Consider the following 20,780-nt stretch of genomic DNA (forward strand, 5'->3'; position numbering starts at 1 on the left):
TTGGCAACATCTTCTCCATAATCACCATCTGCATCGGTGCACCACAAGGCTGTGTGATTTACCCCCTGCTCTACTCACTTTACACTTATGACTGTGAAGCTAAGCACAGCTCCAGTGCCATATTCAATTTTGCTGATGACATCATTGTCACCGGCTGAATCAAAGCTAGTGATGGATCAGCATAGAGGAGGGAGGTTGAAAATCTGGCTGAGTGGTGCCACAACAACAACCTCTTACTCAATGTTAGAAAGACCAAGGAGCTGATTATTGACTTCAGGAGGAGGAACCTAGAGGCCCATGAGCCAGTGCTCATCAGGGGATCAGGGTTGGAGAAATTCAACAGCTTCAGGTTCCTTGATGCTGGATGTGTCCTGGGTCCAGCACACAACGCCTTTACTTTCCTAGAAGTTTGCTGAGATTCAGCACATCATCTAAACTTTGAGAAATTGCTATAGATGCACAGTGGAGAATATACTGACTGGTTGCATTATGGAAACATTAATGACCTTGAATGGAAAAGCCTACAAAAAGTAGTGGATACAACTCAGTCCATCACGGATAAAGCCCTCCCCACCACTAAGACATCTACAAGAACAGTGTCGTGGGAAAGCAGCATCCATCATCAAGGACCTCCACTATCCAGGCCTGCTCTCCTCTCATTGCTGCCATCAGGAAGAAGGTACAGAGGCCTCAGGTCCCACACCACCAGGTTCAGGAACAGGTATGACTGCTGAACCATCAGGCTCTTGAACCCAAGTGTACAACTTCACTCACACCAACACTGAACTGATTCTGCAACCTTTGGACTCACTTTCAATATTCTGCAACTCCTCTTCTCAACAGTTATCATCTATTAGTTTTCTTGTTTTTTGCATTTGCAAACTTTGTCTTTTACACATCAGTTATTTGTCCATCTTTGTTGTGTGCAGTTCTTCATTGACCCTAGTTGTGTTTCTTTGGATTTACTGTGAACGCCCGCAAGAAAATGAATCTCAGAGTAGTAAATGGTTACTTATACTGTATGTACTTTGATAATAAATTGACTTTGATCTTTAAGTGCCTTACTGAATCTGAGCTTCAGTCAGCTCTGTACATTGTACTCTTTCGATGCCAGTGCAGGGTCAGGCAACAGAAAGCTGAGCCAAGGTGCTGCTTTGCATGTTGTGTGACTGAAAACTGAAGCTTCTCCATTGTAAACAATTAATCCTCCCAGTGCCTTAGGAGCGAATGATAGCCAAAGGCTTCCTACACCCACTGTAACCCTTCTTCATGGTGTGTTACCTCTTCACTACCCTGTTTATATCCTTCTCTACAACTGGAATCTTCTTTTGTACTGCTCCTCCACATACCTCTCTTCTGAGATATGTTTAAATACTTTATTGCCAGGTTGTGATTCGCGGTGGGCCAGAGGCCCCCAGAGTAGAATCAAAGCAGTCAGGCTGAATTTTGTTTTGTTACGATACCTGGGTTATGACCAAAGAAAAATAGCTGGAATTGCTTTGCACTTTCATGCAAAGGTATTTATTCAGTGCATCAAGAATCAAACTGACAAAGATTAGGGAAAATAGTGAAAAGAAAACTGCAATACTTACGAAGAGCTATCTGCCAGACGACACAAAAAGAGTCCCACACTATTTTGTCCCGTGTGAACTCCTGGCACAAACAAGAGAAAATCTGCAGATGCTGGAAATCCGAGCAACACACACACAATGCTGGAGGAACTCGGCAGGCCAGGCAGCATCTGTGGAAATGAGGAAACACCGACTGTTTAGTCTTTTCCATAGATGCTGCCTGGTCTGCTGAGTTCCTCCATTTTGTGTGTGAACTCCTGGCGGCTCGATCTCTCTATTCTACTGAGAGCGTTCCAGGCACCAGGGCACGTCATCTTCCATTACCAACAACGTTCACGTCGGACTACACATATGATGTCCCCCACAATGTAGTTACAATTGTATTACAAAATAAGCTGAAGTATCTACCTTAAATACAGTATACAAAGAATATATATACACATTTACACAACCCCATTACTAAAACAATGAAATATTCCAAAGTGTTGGTGAGAAAGCACCACAAAGCCAACCCATTATAAGAATAAACAGGGGGAAGATATTGAAGTGAGCTCACTCAGTGCAATGACAGCAGAATGACAAGGGTATGTGTGTGTGTGTGTGTGTGTTAGTTTATGTGAGTGTGTGTATGTGAGCATGTATGTGTGCGTGCATGTGAGTGCGTGTGTGTGAAGTGTGAGTGTGTGTGTGTGAAGTGTGAATGTGTGTGTATGTGTGTGTGTGTGTGTATGTGTGTGTGTGTGTGTATATGTGTGCGCACGCATGAATGCACATGTGTGTTGAGTGTGTTTACTGAGCACTCTCTGTCACGTTTCATGCTGTAATTTTAAGGCCAGATTTTAATTCTCTGTGTGTGTTTGAGGGACAGTGCAGAACAAATTTCATCTTATTAAACAGGCCTCCGCTAAGGATCATGGGTGATGTAGGTCACTACCAAACTCCAATGTCTGACAATAAGCAGACATCATTAAACTCTGGGCTTCAGCTAAAACGATCAACAGGTTACCTGGAAGATTGAATGGTGAGGGAGCGAAAGGAAACAAGGCAAAGTGAAGATGAAGATATTTTGAGGTGAAGTAAGCCACTTTACTGTGAAGAATGAGTTCGAAAAGCAGATGCTATATTATTTCATTACAGATACAACACTGGCAGTTACCTGACAATGTGGACAGTTTCTGAAGTAATTCCTGTTCACAGAAATCAGAGCAAATCCAATCTGGCTACTTGCTGCCCGGGCAGTCTACTCTCGCTAATCAAGTGGCTCTTACCAATAATGATGCCCGCTTCAGGATTTGGCAGGGCCACTCTGCTCCAAACTTCATCACAGCCTTGTTGTGAACAGGGATCAGAGAGCTGAGTTCCGGGGGTGAGTTGGGAGTGGCTGCCCTTGGCATTAGTGTGGCCTCTGAGTGAACGTGGCCCCAAGCTGCTCCGATAACACAGAACTCAAGCGTGGATCAGAGGGAAAACACGCTAGTAGATGGAGTCAAGCCCCCTCACAGAGAAGAGTGGCTGCGTTTGTCACAAGTCAGCAGCCCACCCCCAGGATGTCACGGCAGGAGATTCTCAGCGCAGTGTCCGAGGTCCATCCATGTTCAGCTGCCTCAGCAATGACATTTCCTCTAACGTAAGGTCCAAATCCCAGGGTTCAATTCATCTCAACAAAGGAAGCAGCCATGCCTGCATGCAGCAAAGCCCAGACAATAATCAGCATGGGATTGTAAGTGGCATGAATCCCATGCCCGAACGTTTTCTAGGTCCTGCATTCACATCACAAGTGAGCTGCCAGATGAGGTGGTGAATGCGGGCTCACTTTTAACATTTAAGAAAAACTTGGACAGGTACATGGATGAGAGGGGTATGGAGGGATATGGTCCAGGTGCAAGTCGGTGGAACAAGGCAGAAAAATGGTTCGGCACAGCCAAGAAGGGCCAAAAGGCCTGTTTCTGTGCTGTAATGTTCTATGGTTCTATATCTCTAATAATCTGCTGAACTGCAGTTCAGAATTCCTGATGTGGCTCACTAGGTGCTGATATTCACACTTGGGGGGCAGTTCCCAAACTCCTTAGCACATCAAGGCCTCTGGCTTAGGCACCCCCTTTGATACACCTCCTGACATCTCAAATGTCCCCACCATCTATAAGGCACGAGTCGGGAGTGTGACGGAATGCTCCCTTTACTCTTGTTCCAATGACCCTCAGGAAGCTTGGCACCATCCAAGGCTGAACAGTCCACCTAATCAATACTCTGTTACCTACGCTCTCCCACAGCACAGGAGGCTGTAGCAGTGACAAGATGCCTCGGCTACTCCAACTGTGCCTCTCAAACCCACCAAACCTCTATTGTTATAACACTGAGGGGCAGCAGGTGCATGAAAACACTACGACGTGCAGATATGCCCCCACCCAAGCTTGAAGTGGATCACTGGTCCATTGTCATAAGTCCTGGGGTTTGTTTCCCAGCGTCAGCGGGAGGACTGCAGTGACTGACAGCAGCTGCTCAGCACCATCTTCTGAAGGGACTCTAGTGCAGCTCATAAATCATAGTCTTGCCTGTGATGCCCAGATCCCCAATGAGGGATTTTACAGACACGCGGGCATCTCTGAACCCAGCACTATCGACCCTCCCACTCAGCAGACGTGCATTTTATGCTCATCTGCCTCTTTCCTGTGACAAACTCTGAGTTTGCTCCCCAGATCCACAGAAACCCATCAACACTCATTTTGAAGTATCAAGCAGCAGAATTGTTAATTGAGCCTTTCTTCTACCCAGAAACAACTTGGCAGCAAATGAAGCCGAACTTCATAAACAGCACTGGATGTACTCAAACCAAGATAAACTCACATCGTCGCTGCCATTAGATTACCGATTAAAGAGTATTTATACCTTCCATTACTGTTCTCCTTAGTGGCTCTGACAGAAGATAAAAGCAAATCATTTCAGCTCCGGTTCTGTAATCTTCATTCATCAGATGAGGCTGCAGCCTGCACAGTGCAGCCCTCTGTTGTGGTGAGGATTTACAGTAACTGGGAGCCCCCGCTGGGAAACGCTCATAAAGATTATGTCTGCATTCATTTAGTGCTTGATAGATTCACCGGTGTGGCAGAGCCAAGGAGCTTCCAACTTCACAGAAGGTGACCTGAAAGCCTGCCGACAAACAATAGAATTGGAATGGAACAGGCTCCCGAGGTCCCCTAGATCCCAGCTCTTGTCTGTGGGGTCAGTCAGCATGAGCTGAGCACTGGATTTGTGCAAGATGGGAGGAGGGGTGGGAGACGGGAGGAGGAGTTGGAGACAGGGAAGGAGGGTTGGGAGACGGGGAGGAGGGGTGGGAGACGGGGAGGAGGGGTGGGAGACGAGGGAGGAGGGGTGGGAGATGGGGGAGGGGTGGGAGATGGGGGGAGGGAGACAGGGGGAGGAGGGGTAGGAGTCTCTGGCAGCCTGACAATAGTAGATGGTGTCCCTCTTAGAAGGTCAGGGTTCGCATTTTCCAAGTGTTCCAGAGGTTTTTTCCTCCTGTACTCCATCCTCATCCCCAAGGAAGGAGAAGCAGGACTTTCAGGGCCTCAGAGTACAATCAGAGAGAGTCAACATGGTTTTATGAAGAGGAAATCATATTTGACACATTTATTAGTTTTTTTTTGAAGATGTGTGAAACATATTGGATGAATGGAAAACAATAGATGAAGTGATTATGGGTTTTCAGCAGCTTTTGATCAGTACACTAGATGACCTCAGCGCTGTGGGTAATATACTGTATTTGCTTGGACAAAAGATTGGCTGAAAAGCTGAATCGGAATAAATGAATCATTTTGCGGTTGGCAAGCTGTGCCACAGGGATCAGTACTGGGTCTCAGCTGTTTTCAAACTATGTTGAAAGCAAATGACAGGACCAAGTGTATTGTGGCCAAATCTGATGGTACAAAGTTAGCTGGGAGAGTAAATTGTGATAAAAGCTTAGAGTAACATTAGGCATATCAGCAAAACGTAGAGAAATGACGGTTATTCAAGTGAGAACAACAGAACTGCTGAAAATTGTTTAAGGGAGAGGGGGGGGGGGGAAGAGAGTGAGGGAGAAAGGGAGAGAGGAAGAGGGAGAGAGAGAGTGAGGAAGGGAGAGACAGAGGGAGGAAGGAAGAGAGAGGAGAGGGACAAAGAGAGAGGGGGAGAAAGAAAAAGAGAGAGTGAGAGGGAAAGGGGAGAGAGAAGAAAGAATTCAGTATAGAAGAATCTGGGTTACCTCATACATGAAATACAGCTCACTCTCTTACCTTTCTTTTTATTGTAGGATTTGGTCACAATAGAATTCCATTCCCGATTTCTCGGCTCTCAAGAAAGGAAAAGAGCTAGAGAAGATATATAGGGAGGGAAATTGAAAGTTCAAGCCCATGGCAGCTGAAGGCATAGACGTTACTGATAAAATGATTAGTAGCCAGAGGATCAAATCAGGGGAACAGAGATACCTCAGAGTCTGGGGGAGTTTACAGCGATAAGTGAACAGAGAGATTAACAAACAAGAATGAGAGCTGTAAATTCTAGACAAAATATTGATACTAGATTTCAAAAGGACATAGATATGGGTTGAGATATGACAGGCAAACTTCACTGCAGAGAAATGGATGGTGATATGGCCCAAAATGTGCAGGCAGTGTGATCTGACGGTGCTTGGCACTAACCTCCATAAGGCAACCCTCCCAGAAAGAACTCAGTACAAATACTACGAGACCTTATTGTTTAATACGGCTGCAAGTGTGACATCGTGAGCCTTATTCTACCTATAGGATCTGAAAACACTGACAAGAGCACAGATCAGGGCCAAGAACTCCAACTGAGGCAAATAGAGCTTAAGCATCCTTAAAATCATTTTTAAAAAGTTTTAACATTTAATGATACCATCGTTGTTAGCCAAATCAAAGGCAGTGATGAATCGCATATTGGAGGGAGATTGAAAATCTAGCTGAGTGGTCCTCTTACTCAATGTGTCAGCAAGGCTAAGGAGATGATTATTGTCTTCAGGAAGAGGAAACCAGAGGTCCATGAACCAGTCCTTGTCAGAGTATCAGAGGGGGAGAGGGTTAGCAACTTTAAATTCTCTGGTGTTATCATTTTGTAGGCCCTGTCCTGAGCCTAGCACATTAAGTGGAATTACAAAGAAGGCATAGCAGCACCTCTACTTCCTTAAGGAGTTTGTGAAGATTTGGCATGAAATCAAACACTTTGATAGTTCTATAGATGTGTAGTGTAGGCTGCATCACAGCCTGATATAGAAACGCCAATGCCCTTGAATAGAAAATCCTACAAAAAGTAGTGGATATGGCCCAGTCCATCTCGGGTAAACCCTCCCCACCACCTACACAAAATGTTTTTGCAGGAAAGCAGCATCCATCATCAGGGACCTCGACTACCCAGCTCATGCTCTCTCGCTGCTGCCAACAGGAAGAAGGTACAAGAGTCCCAGGACTCACACCACCAGGTTCAGAAACAGTTATTACCTCTCAACCATCAGGCTCTTGAACTACTGGGGAGAATTTCACTCAACTTCACTTGCCCCATCACTGAAATATTCCCACAACCTATGGACCCACTTTCAAGGACTCCTCAGAATCAGAATTGAAACTAGATTTAATATCACCCACATATGTTGTGATATTTGCTAACTTCACGGTGGCAGCATAATGCAATGCATGATAAATATCGAGACAAAATAAATTAATTATACTAAGTATACATGTATATATTAAGTAGTTAAATTAAAAACAGTAGTACAAAAACAGAAATAAAAAAAGTTCACAGATTCAATGTCCATTTAGAAATCGGATGGCAGAGGGGAAGAAGCTGTTCCTGAATCGCTGAGTGTGTGCCTTCAGGCTTCTGTACCTCCTACCTGGCGGTAACAATGAGAAGGGGACATGTCCTGGGTGGTGGCTCCTTAATAATGGACAATGCCTTTCTGAAGCACTGCTCCTTGAGATGTTTTGCATACTATGGAGGCTGGTGCCCAGGATGGAGCTAATTTTACAACTTTCTGTGGCTCATTTCGATCCTATGCAGTAGCCCACCACCCCACCCCCCCATCCCAATACCAGATGGTGATGCAGCCTGTCAGAATGCTCTCCATGGTGCATCTGAAGAAGTTTTCGAGTGTTTTAGGTGACAAACCAAATCTCCTCAAACACCTATTGAAATATAGACGCCGTCTTTCCTTCTTTATAGCTGCATTGATATGTTGGGACCAGGTTAGATCCTCGGAGATACTGACACCCAGTCACTTAAAACTGGTCACTCTCTCCATTTCTAATCCCTCTATTAGGACTGGTTTACGTTCCCTCATCTTACCCTTTCTGAAGTCCACAATCAGCTCTTTAGTCTTACTGACATTGAATGCAAGGTTGTTGCTGCAACACCACTCCACTAGCCGGTATATCTCACTCCTGTACGCCCTCTCATCTTCATTTGAGATTCTGCCAAGAATGGTTATATCATCAGCAAATTTATAGATGGCATTTGCCTAGCCACAGATTCATGGCTACAGAGCAAGTAGAGCGGTGGGTTAAGCACACATCCCTAAGGTTCGCCGGTGTTGATCGTCAGTGTTGAGGAGATGTTATTACCAATGCGCTCAGATTGTGGTCTTCCAGTTGGGAAGCTGAGGATCCAGTTGCAGAGGGAGACACAAAGACCCAGGTTCGATAGCTTTTTGATCAGGATTGTAGGAATGTCATCTTATGTTCTCAATATTTATTGTTTATTTAATTATTATTTCTTTCTTTTGTATTAGCACAGTTCAGTGTCTTTTTCACACTGATTGAACACCCAAGTTGGTGCCGTCTTCCACTGATTCTATTATGGTTATGATTCTATTATGGATTTATTGGATACACCTGCAAGAAAATGAACCTCAGGGTTGTATTTGATGACATATATACACTTTGATAATAAATTTACTTTGAAGTTTAAAAATCTCTAATTAAAACAACATTGCAACTATGCGAAAAACACTTTTGGAACATCACATCAGCCCACACCATCCTGCTATTTAAAAGGAGAACATAATTAAAGATGAATTCTCAAACATTGGATCTCCCAATCTATCTTGTTGTGGTTCTTGTACTTGTTTACCTGGACTGCACATTCTCTGGAACAGTAACACTGGATACTGCATTCTGTTTTTATTTTTTCTACCTTGATGTAATTATGCATGGCATAGTCTGTTCAAAAAACCTTTTTCTGTTCCTCAGTACATGTGACAATAATAAACAAAAGCCAATACCTCCTGTTCTTGAGCACCCTTTACTTACTTCACCGAGGGAGGAGGCCATTCAATCCACCAAGTCCATGCTGGCCCCTGAAGATCAAAACCTATTAGTCCCACTCTTCCTCATTTCCCTGTAATCCTGCAATTCAGTCTCACTGACTTGCCCCCCTACTCTGATATTACTTTGCAGATTACTGAGGCTTTTACCTCAAAGTCACTGAGTTGATTGCAGCTTGTTCCCTGGATCTGCTGTGGCCAAGCGCTCCTCGTGCTTCTTGAGATCTCCAAGTCAGCCAGGTTCACGTGTGGTGAGAAACCAGCTTTAGCCTCAGTGCCCCTCTGCTGAATTAAACAACAAAGAGTTCATCATTTGCGGGACACACAGCACGTCAATTCCCTAATGGCATGTCAATTCCTTAGCGGCACGTCAATTCCCTAAAGGCGCCTTAACAATTGCTGCATCGAACTGTGATATCCCTTGCACGTTCTCCCGGCAACAATGCAGATTTCCATCAGGTGCTGTGATTTCTTCCCACTTCTCAAATCGCACAGGTAGGTAAAGTGATTGTGTTAGATTACACGAGGAAATCTGCAGATGCTGGAAATTCAAACAACACACACAAAACGCTGGTAGAACACAGCAGGCTAGGCAGCATCTATAGGGAGAAGCGCTGTTGACGTTTCGGGCCAAGACCCTTCATCAGGACTAACTGAAAGGAAAGATAGTAAGAGGTTTGAAAGTAGTGGGGGGAGGGGGAAATGTGAAATGATAGGGGAAGACCGGAGGGGGTGGGATGAAGCTAAGAGCTGGAAAGGTTATTGGTGAAAGTGATACAGAGCTGGAGAAGGGAAAGGATCATGGGACGGGAGGCCTCGGGAGAAAGGAAGGGGGGGGGGGGTGGAAGAAAATGAATCCAAACTCAGGTTGGAGGAACAACACCTTATATACCGGCTGGGTAGCCTCCAACCTGATGGCATGAACATTGACTTCTCTAAATTCTGTTAATGCCCCTCCTCCCCTTCTTACCCCATCCCTGACATATTTAGTTGTTTGCCTGTTCTCCATCTCCCTCTGGTGCTCCCCCCCTCCTTCCTTTCTCCCGAGGCCTCCCGTCCCATGATCCTTTCCCTTCTCCAGCTGTGTATCACTTTCACCAATCACCTTTCCAGCTCTTAGCTTCATCCCACCCCCTCCTGTCTTCTCCTATCATTTCACATTTCCCCCTTCCCCCACTACTTTCAAATCTCTTACTATCTTTCCTTTCGGTTAGTCCTGACGAAGGGTCTTGGCTCGAAACGTCGACAGCGCTTCTCCCTATAGATGCTGCCTAGCCTGCTGTGTTCTATCAGCATTTTGTGTGTGTTGTTGTGTTAGATTACCCCTGTTTTCAGGCAAGAGAATCAAAGGGGAGGGGTATATGAGTGGCAACAAGTTACAGGACCACAGGGACATGAGGAAGAAGGGGACTGAATGGACTTGCTTTCCCAGGGGTCGGCATGGATTCTGGGTTAAAAGACAGAATTACCTGTGGCACAGGTAGAGTAATAAATATAGTAACTCTGACAGAGGGCATGGGAAGAAGATGCCTTCTCCTGTGAAAGAATTTGAAACCTTTTCTCTGAGGCTTGTGGATCTTGAGAACTCTCTTCCCCAAGGAGTGGTGAAGGCAGACCCTGATTCTGTTCTGAGGTGGACAGATTCATGGGGTGAGGGAAAACAGAAGGTTTCAGAGGTTCTAGGGTAGATGGAAACACAGTTAATGTTACGTTTAGTTGGGCCGTTCAGCAGGCTTGAGGAGCCTCTTCCTTCTCCTGCTTCAAACTTTTGAATCAAGCTGGAGAATACGAGGTAAGTAGCCAAGAGATCTCAGTACAACAATATTAAAACCAGTTTGTTTCAATGACTCCACAGAGACTGCCCAGTGTGTCAGACTTTCCCCTTCACACAGATGACTGATCCACCAGAGAACCCTGCCCGGTAGGAGGACTCCTCTAATCACTGGGACCAAATAGCACACCACAAGGAAATTCACTGCTGCCTCCGGCTTATTGACCTCTTCCTCCCGGCTAGGGTTGGTGGGGTGGTGGGGGGGGGGGGGAGTGGATGGCTGCAAACAAGGAAATTCACTGCTGCCTCCAGCTCATTGACACCCTTCCTCCCGGCCAGGGGCTGAAAATACTTGGCTGCAAGATTAAAACAGTTTGCCCCATGTCCTGCTTGCTCAGCGGTTACCTTGCATCTGAACTGCAGCTAGTGCCAAACAAAACTCTTTGGCCCAAGAAGTATGAAACATAAATTAAATTTGACAATATTTGCAAAACTCGTTATATTAACCGATGTTTAAATCAGTTTAATTTCAGAACCTAACATTAATCAAAGCACAATAGACCTTTATTTTGTAAATAGTTCAAATTTCAAAAGATTTATTTAGGAATTGCAACGTTTGATATTAAAGAAACTTTAGGGTCTAGTTTAAAATTCCTGGAAGAATCTAAGATGTTTAAACGATAATTAATCAAATCAGGCAGCTTTTATATTGACAACCTGTAGCTACAGAGTTGCTTTCTGTAATAGACACCCTTCAAAGTTGGAAACTCCCTGGCATCACCCCTTTAGATTTTGTATGAGTTAAAAGCCTGTGCCACCTCTCAAAGTCCAACCCTACACTCCTGTCATGAGAGGTGGATATGGGCAAGGCTGGCCAACTGGTCTCTGGTGAACCTGTGTAGGCCAATCCCCTGTACAGTGGATACAATGGATTGCAGAAACTTTGATGAACTCCAACCACACCATTGACTTTGGATGATGGAGACAGGTCATCAATGGCCTATGCTTCACTGGGAGTTAAGGGCCCAAGAAGAGAAGAAGAAAAGCCTGTGACAGGGTCATAAGGCCATAGATTTATACAGCATGAAACTGGCCCTTTAGACCCACTTGTCCATGCTGACCAAAGTGCCTTCCTGAGCTGGTCCCAGTTGTTTGCATTAGGCCACTATCCCGTCCATGAACCTGCCCCAATATCAGTGGTTTGACTATGTTTCACAGAAGCAAAGGTTCAAGCAGATGAAGTTCATTTCTTAACTACACTTCTTGGAACATAAGAGTGTAGGAAATAGCAGGTGTAACCTCTGAAGCCCTTTGCAATTGTTCCACCATTCAACATGATCATGGCTGATAGACCAAAAAACTAACTGCAGGAGAAACTCTGTGTGTCCAGTAGCATCTATGGAAGGAAAGGAACTGTTGACATTTTGGGTCAAAATTCTTCATCTTTGGTGCTCAGGGTCATCGATAAATCACAGCCTGCTGTGACATCAGATTCCTTAATGCCTACAAATCAATTGCTTTATCCTTAAAATGCATTCAAGGATTGAGTAGGCACAGTCCTTGGAAGGGGATGCCAAAGATTCACACTATTTTTCACAAATAAATTTCCTCCTGTCTCAGTTTAAAATGATCAACCCATGATCTAGAGGTTGTGCCCCGTCGTTCAAGCCTTTCCAGATTGAGGGACGAGTCCATCAGCATCCAACCTCAGTCACTCTCTGCTTTCCTCTCCCTCATGTTTCTAATTGTATTACTCCATTTGCTAGCTTCCAGTATGCTGGGACAGTCCCTGAATCGAGGGAATTTTAGATGTACTGATAGTCCTTCATCTCCTGCAGATCTTAATAATACTAATTTAAGTTCTTCACTGGCATTTACTTCTATTTTAACGTGAACTTTACAAAGACGACATATAAGTCCTTTGATGCCTCGGCCATTTCTTTATTTTTCCCATCAAGAATCATATGCCTCCGTCACATAATGCCCAGATTTTGGTCACGAACCACAATGACAACTGCTATAGCAACACAAAGGATACAGTCAAACGATGCTACCGATCTGAGTGACGAAGGAAAAGCAATCCTTAGCCTCCATTTAGTTGGATCTGAAGGGATCCGTTAATGTAATTTAGACTGAAGCATTTGATCAACATTGAAACCCAGTGCAAGCCAAAAATGCAAAGCCTTTAGTCTTTGTATATATTCCAACTCTTGGGAAAAGATCTTAAAAATGTAAAAATTTTCCTGCCTCTCCACAAATTTGTATACTGATCCAAACCTATAAATGCTAGGGGATATTGAGAATGTGCAGCACGTGCTCCAGGACTCTGAGCAGTCAGTTAGTGGCCCCATTTGTAAATGTGGAACAGAAGTCCTGGAAAGAGCAGGTGTAAAGACAACACAGAGAAAACTTAATTCGTTTGGCTCAACAAATAATCACTGTGGTTAGCTCAGTAAGTAGAACTGCTGCCTCACAAGAGATCTGAGACGAATTATGATCTTGGGTGTTGTCATATTCACCCTGTGACTGTGTGGGTTTCCCTTGGATGACCTGACTTCCTGCTACATTCCAAAGGTGTGTGGGTTGGTGGTTTAAATGGCCATTGTAAATTCCCCTGTGCACAGTGAGTGGCGTAATCTGTGGGACGATGATGGGAATATGGAGAGAATAAAAAAAATGGAGTTAGTGAAAGGTGACTCTAAGTGGGTGGTTGATAGCATGCAGTTGGTAGGCTTGTTCCTTTGCTGTATCTCTGTGCGGACAGCTTTCATTCAGCTGCTAGTGACAGCTTTTCTTTGTTGATGTTGGAGACTGAGCATGATGTTGATGGTCCTACATCACTTCTGGTGTTGAGGGGCAGGATTCGTAGCAGTAAGAACATTTGGGTTACTCAACAACAAATAAGCCTGCACACAACCTAATACGAGTTGCTGGTGCAATGCTTGATTTACAAAAAGCAACACAGAAATAAAACAAGACTGTAGTTTATTACCACGTTAGACAACCTCAGAATGCAGCATGATTTTTAAGTAACCTTTGCTTCTTATAGTGTCATGTCTTCGAGTCACCTCTCCACAAATGCTCCCAGTATCATAGATTCCCAGCTTAACTAGGACATCCTGTCTAAATATCACAGTAAATACAGCAGAAAGGAGATTATGGATTTGGCAGAAGGAGAGCATTTTATTTCACAACTGATTTATTGAAGTCACTTAAAACAAAGTCGGTGGAATTTGTGTATGTTCTACTTGAAGAAAGTCCTGTGGGAACTCTTTTATCTCTGACCCCTTTAGTTCCAAAACAATTCAGTCTTTTCACTTCTCACAGCTATCACCTCCCCAGGCTCTAGGAGACTCTCAACTTCAAGACCTTAGTCAGCTAACTATTCTAAGTCTCATCTTGGACAGTAGTTGTTGATTGACTAGTTAGCTAAAGTAGTCATCACCAAAATCCCACGAGGCATCCAGTCCTTCTATTTTCCAGAACTTTATGGCTCAGGGTCCATTTTTGCTCCGTCTTCTGAAAGACAGGGTCTGTCACAACAGAAGGCAGACGGGGGTGGGGGGTGGGGGGGGGAGTGAGGAACAAGATGAGGAATACAACCAACTGATAAAGCAGAACATAAAGAAAGCAGCATCTCTTTCCTGGGTGTTACTGCCTTATACTCAAGTACAATCCCCAATCTGTTTCTGAAGAGGCACTGCCAGGCCATGGCTCTCTAGTGATGGCTTCACAACATACCAACAAAGGTCATGACTGGATGCTGATGAAATTCCATTTGTTTTCTTCAGGGGTGGGGGTGGGGAAGAGATGAGGCAGGAAGGTGGATTGACCCGAATCCTAAATAACCTGTTCCCCAAAAAAAGTTAACTAAGTGCAGTGAAAGTTAAACCAGGTATCTCAGTACACTTATCAATTCACATACCACTCCCACAGGGCAGGTACTAATGGGTCCAAATTTACTGAAGAAGTAGCAGTGAGGTTAATGCTGTTTCCCTTATTCAAGGACAAATGCTACAGCAAATACAGGCAAGAACAAGAGCGAGGCAAGGTTAACACAGGAATTTCTGCCCAATTTGCTCAGTGCTAATTTCATGAAAGTGAATTCTTCTGTAGATTTAAAACACTCATTCCTGCCTGGAGACCAGACACATCCCCTGCAGAAGATGCTTTCATTATAAGAGCATATTACCTTTAATCCAAAATAAGTTAATTGTTGATATTTAATTCTGAACTGAAAATTCATTGTGTATTTTAATTTAGTTGTCAATGTTTATGGATTTATAGAAAGCCCAAAATCTGCTTGGTTGAGGAGATGCAATCATTTCCCTGTCCAACCAGGCCAGAGATGCTGATTCTCTTGCTTTGAAGTTATGAGGTTATACTTCAGCAGTTTGCTCTAGATATTTAGGTTTTGATTTTTCTGCAAAACAAGTTTAATGTTAGATGCTTGACTTGTCAGGGGAGTAAATAATGACCTTAGATGAGGGGGGAACCAAGTGCCAAAGAAACTGCCCCTACTACAATGAAACCACCTCAGTGCTGTTCATTTTGTCACCACAACTGCACTTCCTGCACAGGCTGCTGTTCCGTTTATCACACATGGCCCAGTTCTAGAAAGAGGGCTATAATCCATCCAATAAGCCTTACTGATTTTTCAGGAATTAGGCTGACCCATATATCACTGTAATTATGGGAACCAATTAGTTTGTGAAGACAACACTGGGTCCATGACCTTTTATTGCTTCAAGTTTAGCAAAAGCTCTCGAGCCAACAGATCAAAGGAGCAGTTCTGAGTTAGATAAGATACCAAGGACTCTGATTTAATGCACAGAAGCAGACGAAGGAAGTACTCAGGAGGCTGCTTACACCAGTGACCTGAGCTGGAAATATGAGTGACAGAGATCTGGCCGAAGAGGTATCACACTGTTATTACAAGAGGCAAGCAATCCAGTTTGGGTTGAACTTTCCATTTAAGATGTTGCCTATGCTCATAAAATTAAAAATACAGTTTAAAATACTTATAAGGCTGGAAAATTAGAACAAGGCCAGTGAAATACCAAACTCCTTATAACAACAGTAAATTCACAAGGATGGTCTCCAAGCTGTGCATATTTATCTATTTCATTGAAGCTTTGCAATGGTCAGACAACTTTCGTAATCAAACCTTTTATTTAAAGCAAAATTAAACAGAACTCTTGGGAACAACATATACACAGAATAATGACTGTCAGTTCTGAGTTGATTCATTTCTTCGAGATCACTGTTACCTCTCCACCAGTGTGTAAGACAACATCCACTGCACCAGTGGCACATGCATACTTTATATTTAAACAGTGACAAATAACTGAGAGTTTATTCTTATAAATCAGATTACTCAAGGAGCTACCAAACACCATACAACTTCAACCAAGTAGTTCATGGGTTTCAAACGAAATGGAGAATACACACAGGACGTTTGATGTTCACAGCAACACTTGTACATTGTCCCAGTTCGTTCCCAATAACTGCAGAGTGGTGCTACCTGAAAGATACTTGCTGTATGGGAAACATTTAACCAATTTTGAGTAAGTATTTTAACATATTTCAAAATGCATTCCACTTGAAACATTTTAGTTTTATATTTACTATTGTCTCTGTACAAAACAGATTCCATTCCTCCACTGTATCATCGGGTCTGCTGAAGCCCTGTCAAGAAAAGAAGTATCAGCAGTAAACAAACCACTTTAACATAATTCAATCCCAAGGGCTTGTTCCAACCTAACCTATTGGCAAGGAACTAGTAGAATCAGCACAAAGCAAGAAAAAATCTGCAGATGCTTGAAGTCCAAGCAACACACACAAAATGCTGGAGGCCTTCAGCAGGCCAGGCAGTATCTATGGAAAAAAGCACAGTCGATGCCCAGAGAGCAGCAGAGAACACAGGGGGAGCAGTGGGCTGAAGGGTCTCGGCCTGAAACGCTGACTGTACTTTCTTCCATCGATGCTGCCTGGCCTGCTGAGTTCCTCCAGCATTTTGTGTGTATTGACTGGTAGAATTAACAGGGTGATTTGGCTGCCTTGTTAACCTCTGCAATGGCACCAGTGGACTACAGAAAGAGCAATTGATTACTCTAGGTCCAGTCAATTATCCAGTAGGCAGGTTAGTTTGAAACTACTCTCCTTTAGATGTAACTGACTGTTTCCTTCTATCCCACTGCTTTCTCCCTCTGCAAGGTTTCATTCACAGTGTGACTATAGACACTTAAAGCAGGAGAGACGACATTTCCTCGCACAATGTAAATGAGCAGAAATCTTTTAACACAGAGAGAAATGCTGGAGGGCCACTGGGAGAATTTCCTGCTCGTACTACTGTCACTGGTGCTGTAAAATAGAGTACCACCTCTGGATTGTACCAGGTTAAGTTCAGAGGGAATAGAAGCTTAAACCTCTCTGATGACCAAGACAGATGAATACAAAGAACTACTGGGGGGAAAAAGATGTGGGATTAAATAGCTTGGTAAAATACAAATTTAACTAGGAGAGACTGCTTGACCGCATCAAATTTGAACGCATTTCTGCAGTGATAGGTATTGGAGGCTCCAAGGTCTGATTTAGATAACAAACCTTAAACACAAAAGCTTTAATGTTGATCATTCAGAAAAAACAACTGTAAAGAAACATTTTACTTTAACCATTCTCCACAGTGCATATAGTCTTGCCAAGGCATGCCAGAAGGTGCAGAAAAAAACTAATTGGATGATTGTACAGCAGGAGTCTTGGGTGGCATAGGATGAGGCAATCAAGGAAAGCAGGGCATGGCGTAACATGCACAGGCACCAGAGCACCATGAACAGACATGGAACTGAAAACAAAAAGATGCTGGAATCTAAAACAATAAGAACAGAACACTAAGAACATAGCATGTCAAGCAACATCTGTGAAGGCAAGGGGCAGAAGTTGATGTTTGAAGTTGACACCTAGCATCAAGATTAAGAGAAGAGAAAAGATCACCAGAAGCTATACAAAGGGAAAAGATACTCAGCATGAACAGTACAAAGGGCAGGATTGCCAGTAAATACTGTGTGAAGGGGGAGAGGATGAGGAAGACATGAAGCACAAAGGAAGATGAACAAGAGATAAACACTGGAGGAGTGAATGAAACCAGACATTAGAATAGCTGAGAGATAATGTAAAATGGGAGAAGATTAATGAGATAAGGCAAGCATGATCTGAGGTTTGCATGGTCAAATGGATTTGAACATGGGGCCTGTTAAAGAGTTGAGGTTTGTTAGCTTGACTGAGCAACAGGGTATAGGAGTTCAAATTAAACAGAAAAAAAAAGTTAATCCCATTTCATGCTAACCTACATTTGCAGTGCAAGGGGCAGTGGTAGAAAATGTGGAATAAAAGCACAAGTGATACTTATTTTCATTTAAGATAAATATGATATACGTGATGCATAAACAAAGCATCCACGAGCAAGCAAAAGGTGATGAGAGAACTGAAACATTCAGCAGAGAATAAGAAATGGGAATGGAAGTCCGTCCATTCCTTTGGGTCGCTTCTGCCAGTCATCGAAAGTCATCCTCTACCTCAGTGCTTTTGCCATGCCCCAAGGCCAATCACTGTCAATTCCATCAATGTCTAGACATCTATCAAACTCTTTTCTGAGTGAACTCAATGATCAACCCTCCTCAACCCTATAGGTTAGAGAATGCCAAAGACACACCATCCACTGTGAAGAAATTTCTCTTCATCTTGAATCTAATTAGCCCACCCCTAAATCTCAGACTCTAGCCGGCCGGTGGTGTGGTGGCATCAGCACTGGACTTTAAGGCCAGTGGTCCTGGGTTTAAATCTGGCTGGCTCCGTGAACGTTTTCCATCCTCTTGGGGCTGAATGTCGAGCTAGTGACTCAGCCTCGTAAAAAACAAATTCAGAACACTACAGCACAGTACAGGCCCTTCAGCCCTCCATGTTGTGCCAACCCATAGAATCTTTAAAAAGAGTACTAAACCCACACTACCCCATAACCCTCTATTCTTTCATCCATGTGCCTGTCCAAGAGGCTCTTAAATACCCCTAATGTTTTAGCCTCCATTACCATCCCTGGCAAGTCATTCCAGGCACTCACAACCCTCTGTGTAAAAAAACTTACCCCAATGTCTCCCCTAAACTTCCCTCCATTAATTTTGTACATATGCCCTCTGGTGTTTGCTATTGGTGCCCAGGGAAACAGGTACTGACTATCCACCCTATCTATGCCTCTCATAATCTTGTAGACCTCTATCAAGTCCCCTCTCATTCTTCTATGCTCCAAAGAGAAAAGTCCCAGCTCTGCTAACCTTGCTTCATATGACTTTTTCTCCAAACCAGGCAACATCCTGGTAAATCTCCTCTGCACCGTCTCCATAGCTTCCACATCCTTCCTATAATGTGACCAGAATTGAACACAATACTCTAAGTACGGTCTCACCAGAGATTTGTAGAATTGCAACATGACCTCTCTACTCTTGAACTCAATCCCCGTTAATGAAGCCTTCGTTCTCGTCATCCTCCTGTTCTTCACGTATGCATAGAATGCCTTGGGGTTCTCCTTAATCCTACATGCCAAGGCTTTCTCATGCCCCCTTCGAGCTCTCCTAAGTCCTTTCTTTAGCTCCTCCCTGGCTACCTTATATTTCTCATGAGTCCCTCCTACTTCCTGCTTCTTATATCTAACATATGCTTCCTTTTTCCTCTTGACAAGTTGCCTCACATGTTTCGTCAGCCACAGTTCCCTTTTCCTACTATTTTTCCCTTGCCTCAGTGGGACAAACCTATCCTGAACCCAGCTCAAGTGGTCCCTAAACTTCTCCCACATTACTTCTGTGCTTTCCCCTTTGAACATCTGTTTCCAATTTACTCTCACTAGTTCCTGCCTCATCCCTTCAAAGTTAGCCCTTCCCCAGTTAAGCACTTTACCATTTCGTCTGATTTTATCCCTTTCCATCACTATGCTGAAGCTAAGGGAGTTGTGGTCACTCTCACCAAAATGCTCCCCCACCAAGAGGTCTGTCACCTGACCAGGTTCATTACCCAGAACTAGATCCAGTATAGCCTCTCCTCTCGTCGGCCAGTCCACATACCGTGTCAGGAATCCTTCTTGAACACACCTGACAAATTTAGCCCCATCTATCCCCCTTACACTCAGGAGGTGCCAGTCAATATGAGGGAAGTTGAAATCACCCATAACTACTACCCTGTATTTTGAACACAATTCTAAAATCTGCCTACTTATCTTCTCCTCGGTGTCCAGAGGGCTATTTGAGGGCCTAGAGACTACTCCCAGCACAGTGATTGATCCCTTCCTATTTCTGACTTCCACCCAGACCGACTCAGTGACACTCCCTCTGCAGTGTCCTCCCTTTCTATAGCCGTGATACTATCCCTGATCAGCAATGCCACTCCCCCCCTTTTCTACCTCCCATCCTATTCCTTTTAAAACACCTGAACCCCGGGACCTGCATCATCCAATCCTGCCCTTCCTTCAATCAAGTTTCAGTAACAGCCACAACATCGTAGTTCCATGTACTAATCCATGCTCTAAGTTCATCCTCCTTGTTCCTAATACTCCTAGCATTGAAATAGACACATTTCAACCCCTTTAACTGGCTACAATTATGTTCTGTCCCCTGCCTGTCCTTCCTCATCAACTCAGAACTCTTAGCATCATGCCCTTGTCCTTCTACCTTAATCCCTGCACTCACATTCTGATTCCCACCCCCCTGCCAAACTAGTTTAAACCCTCCCCAACAGCTCTATCAAACCTGCCCGCCAGGATATTGGTCCCCTTGGGATTCAAGTGCAATCTGTCCTTTTTGTACATGTCACACCCGCCCCAAAAGAGGTCCCAATGATCCAGAAATCTGAATCCCTACTCCCTGCTCCATTCCCTCAGCCACGCATTTATCCTCCACCTCATTCTATTCCTATTCTCACTGTCACGTGGCACAGGCAGTAATCCTGAGATTACTATCTTTGAGGTCCTGCTTTTCAACTTCCTTCCTAACTCCCTGTAGTCTTCTTTCAGGACCTCTTCCCTTTTCCTACCTACGTCATTGGTACCAATATGTACCACAACCTCTGGCTGTTCTCCCTCCCA

General features: G+C 44.0%; 1 protein-coding gene across 14 annotated transcripts in view; it reads right to left on the reverse strand.

Moving 5' to 3' along the window:
- Positions 1-8,885: 8,885 nt before the first annotated feature.
- Positions 8,886-20,780, reverse strand: part of fkbp6 (FKBP prolyl isomerase 6) — a 92,762-nt gene continuing 80,867 nt past the window's right edge. For 10 of the 14 annotated variants that reach the window (XM_073053659.1, XM_073053653.1, XM_073053658.1 and 7 more), the window contains one exon: positions 15,808-16,342. Coding sequence is in view for 3 of the 14 variants with exons in the window: in XM_073053652.1 (XP_072909753.1) it covers positions 16,282-16,342 (61 nt within the window). In the remaining 11 variants the exon portion in view is untranslated. Of the gene's footprint in view, positions 9,169-15,807; positions 16,343-20,780 lie in introns of those variants that run through there. The other 4 variants (XM_073053657.1, XM_073053655.1, XM_073053650.1 and 1 more) reach the window with 4 other exon arrangements.

The sequence above is a fragment of the Hemitrygon akajei genome, chromosome 8 (genome assembly GCF_048418815.1).
Source record: "Hemitrygon akajei chromosome 8, sHemAka1.3, whole genome shotgun sequence".
NCBI classification, from domain to species: Eukaryota; Metazoa; Chordata; class Chondrichthyes; order Myliobatiformes; family Dasyatidae; genus Hemitrygon; species Hemitrygon akajei.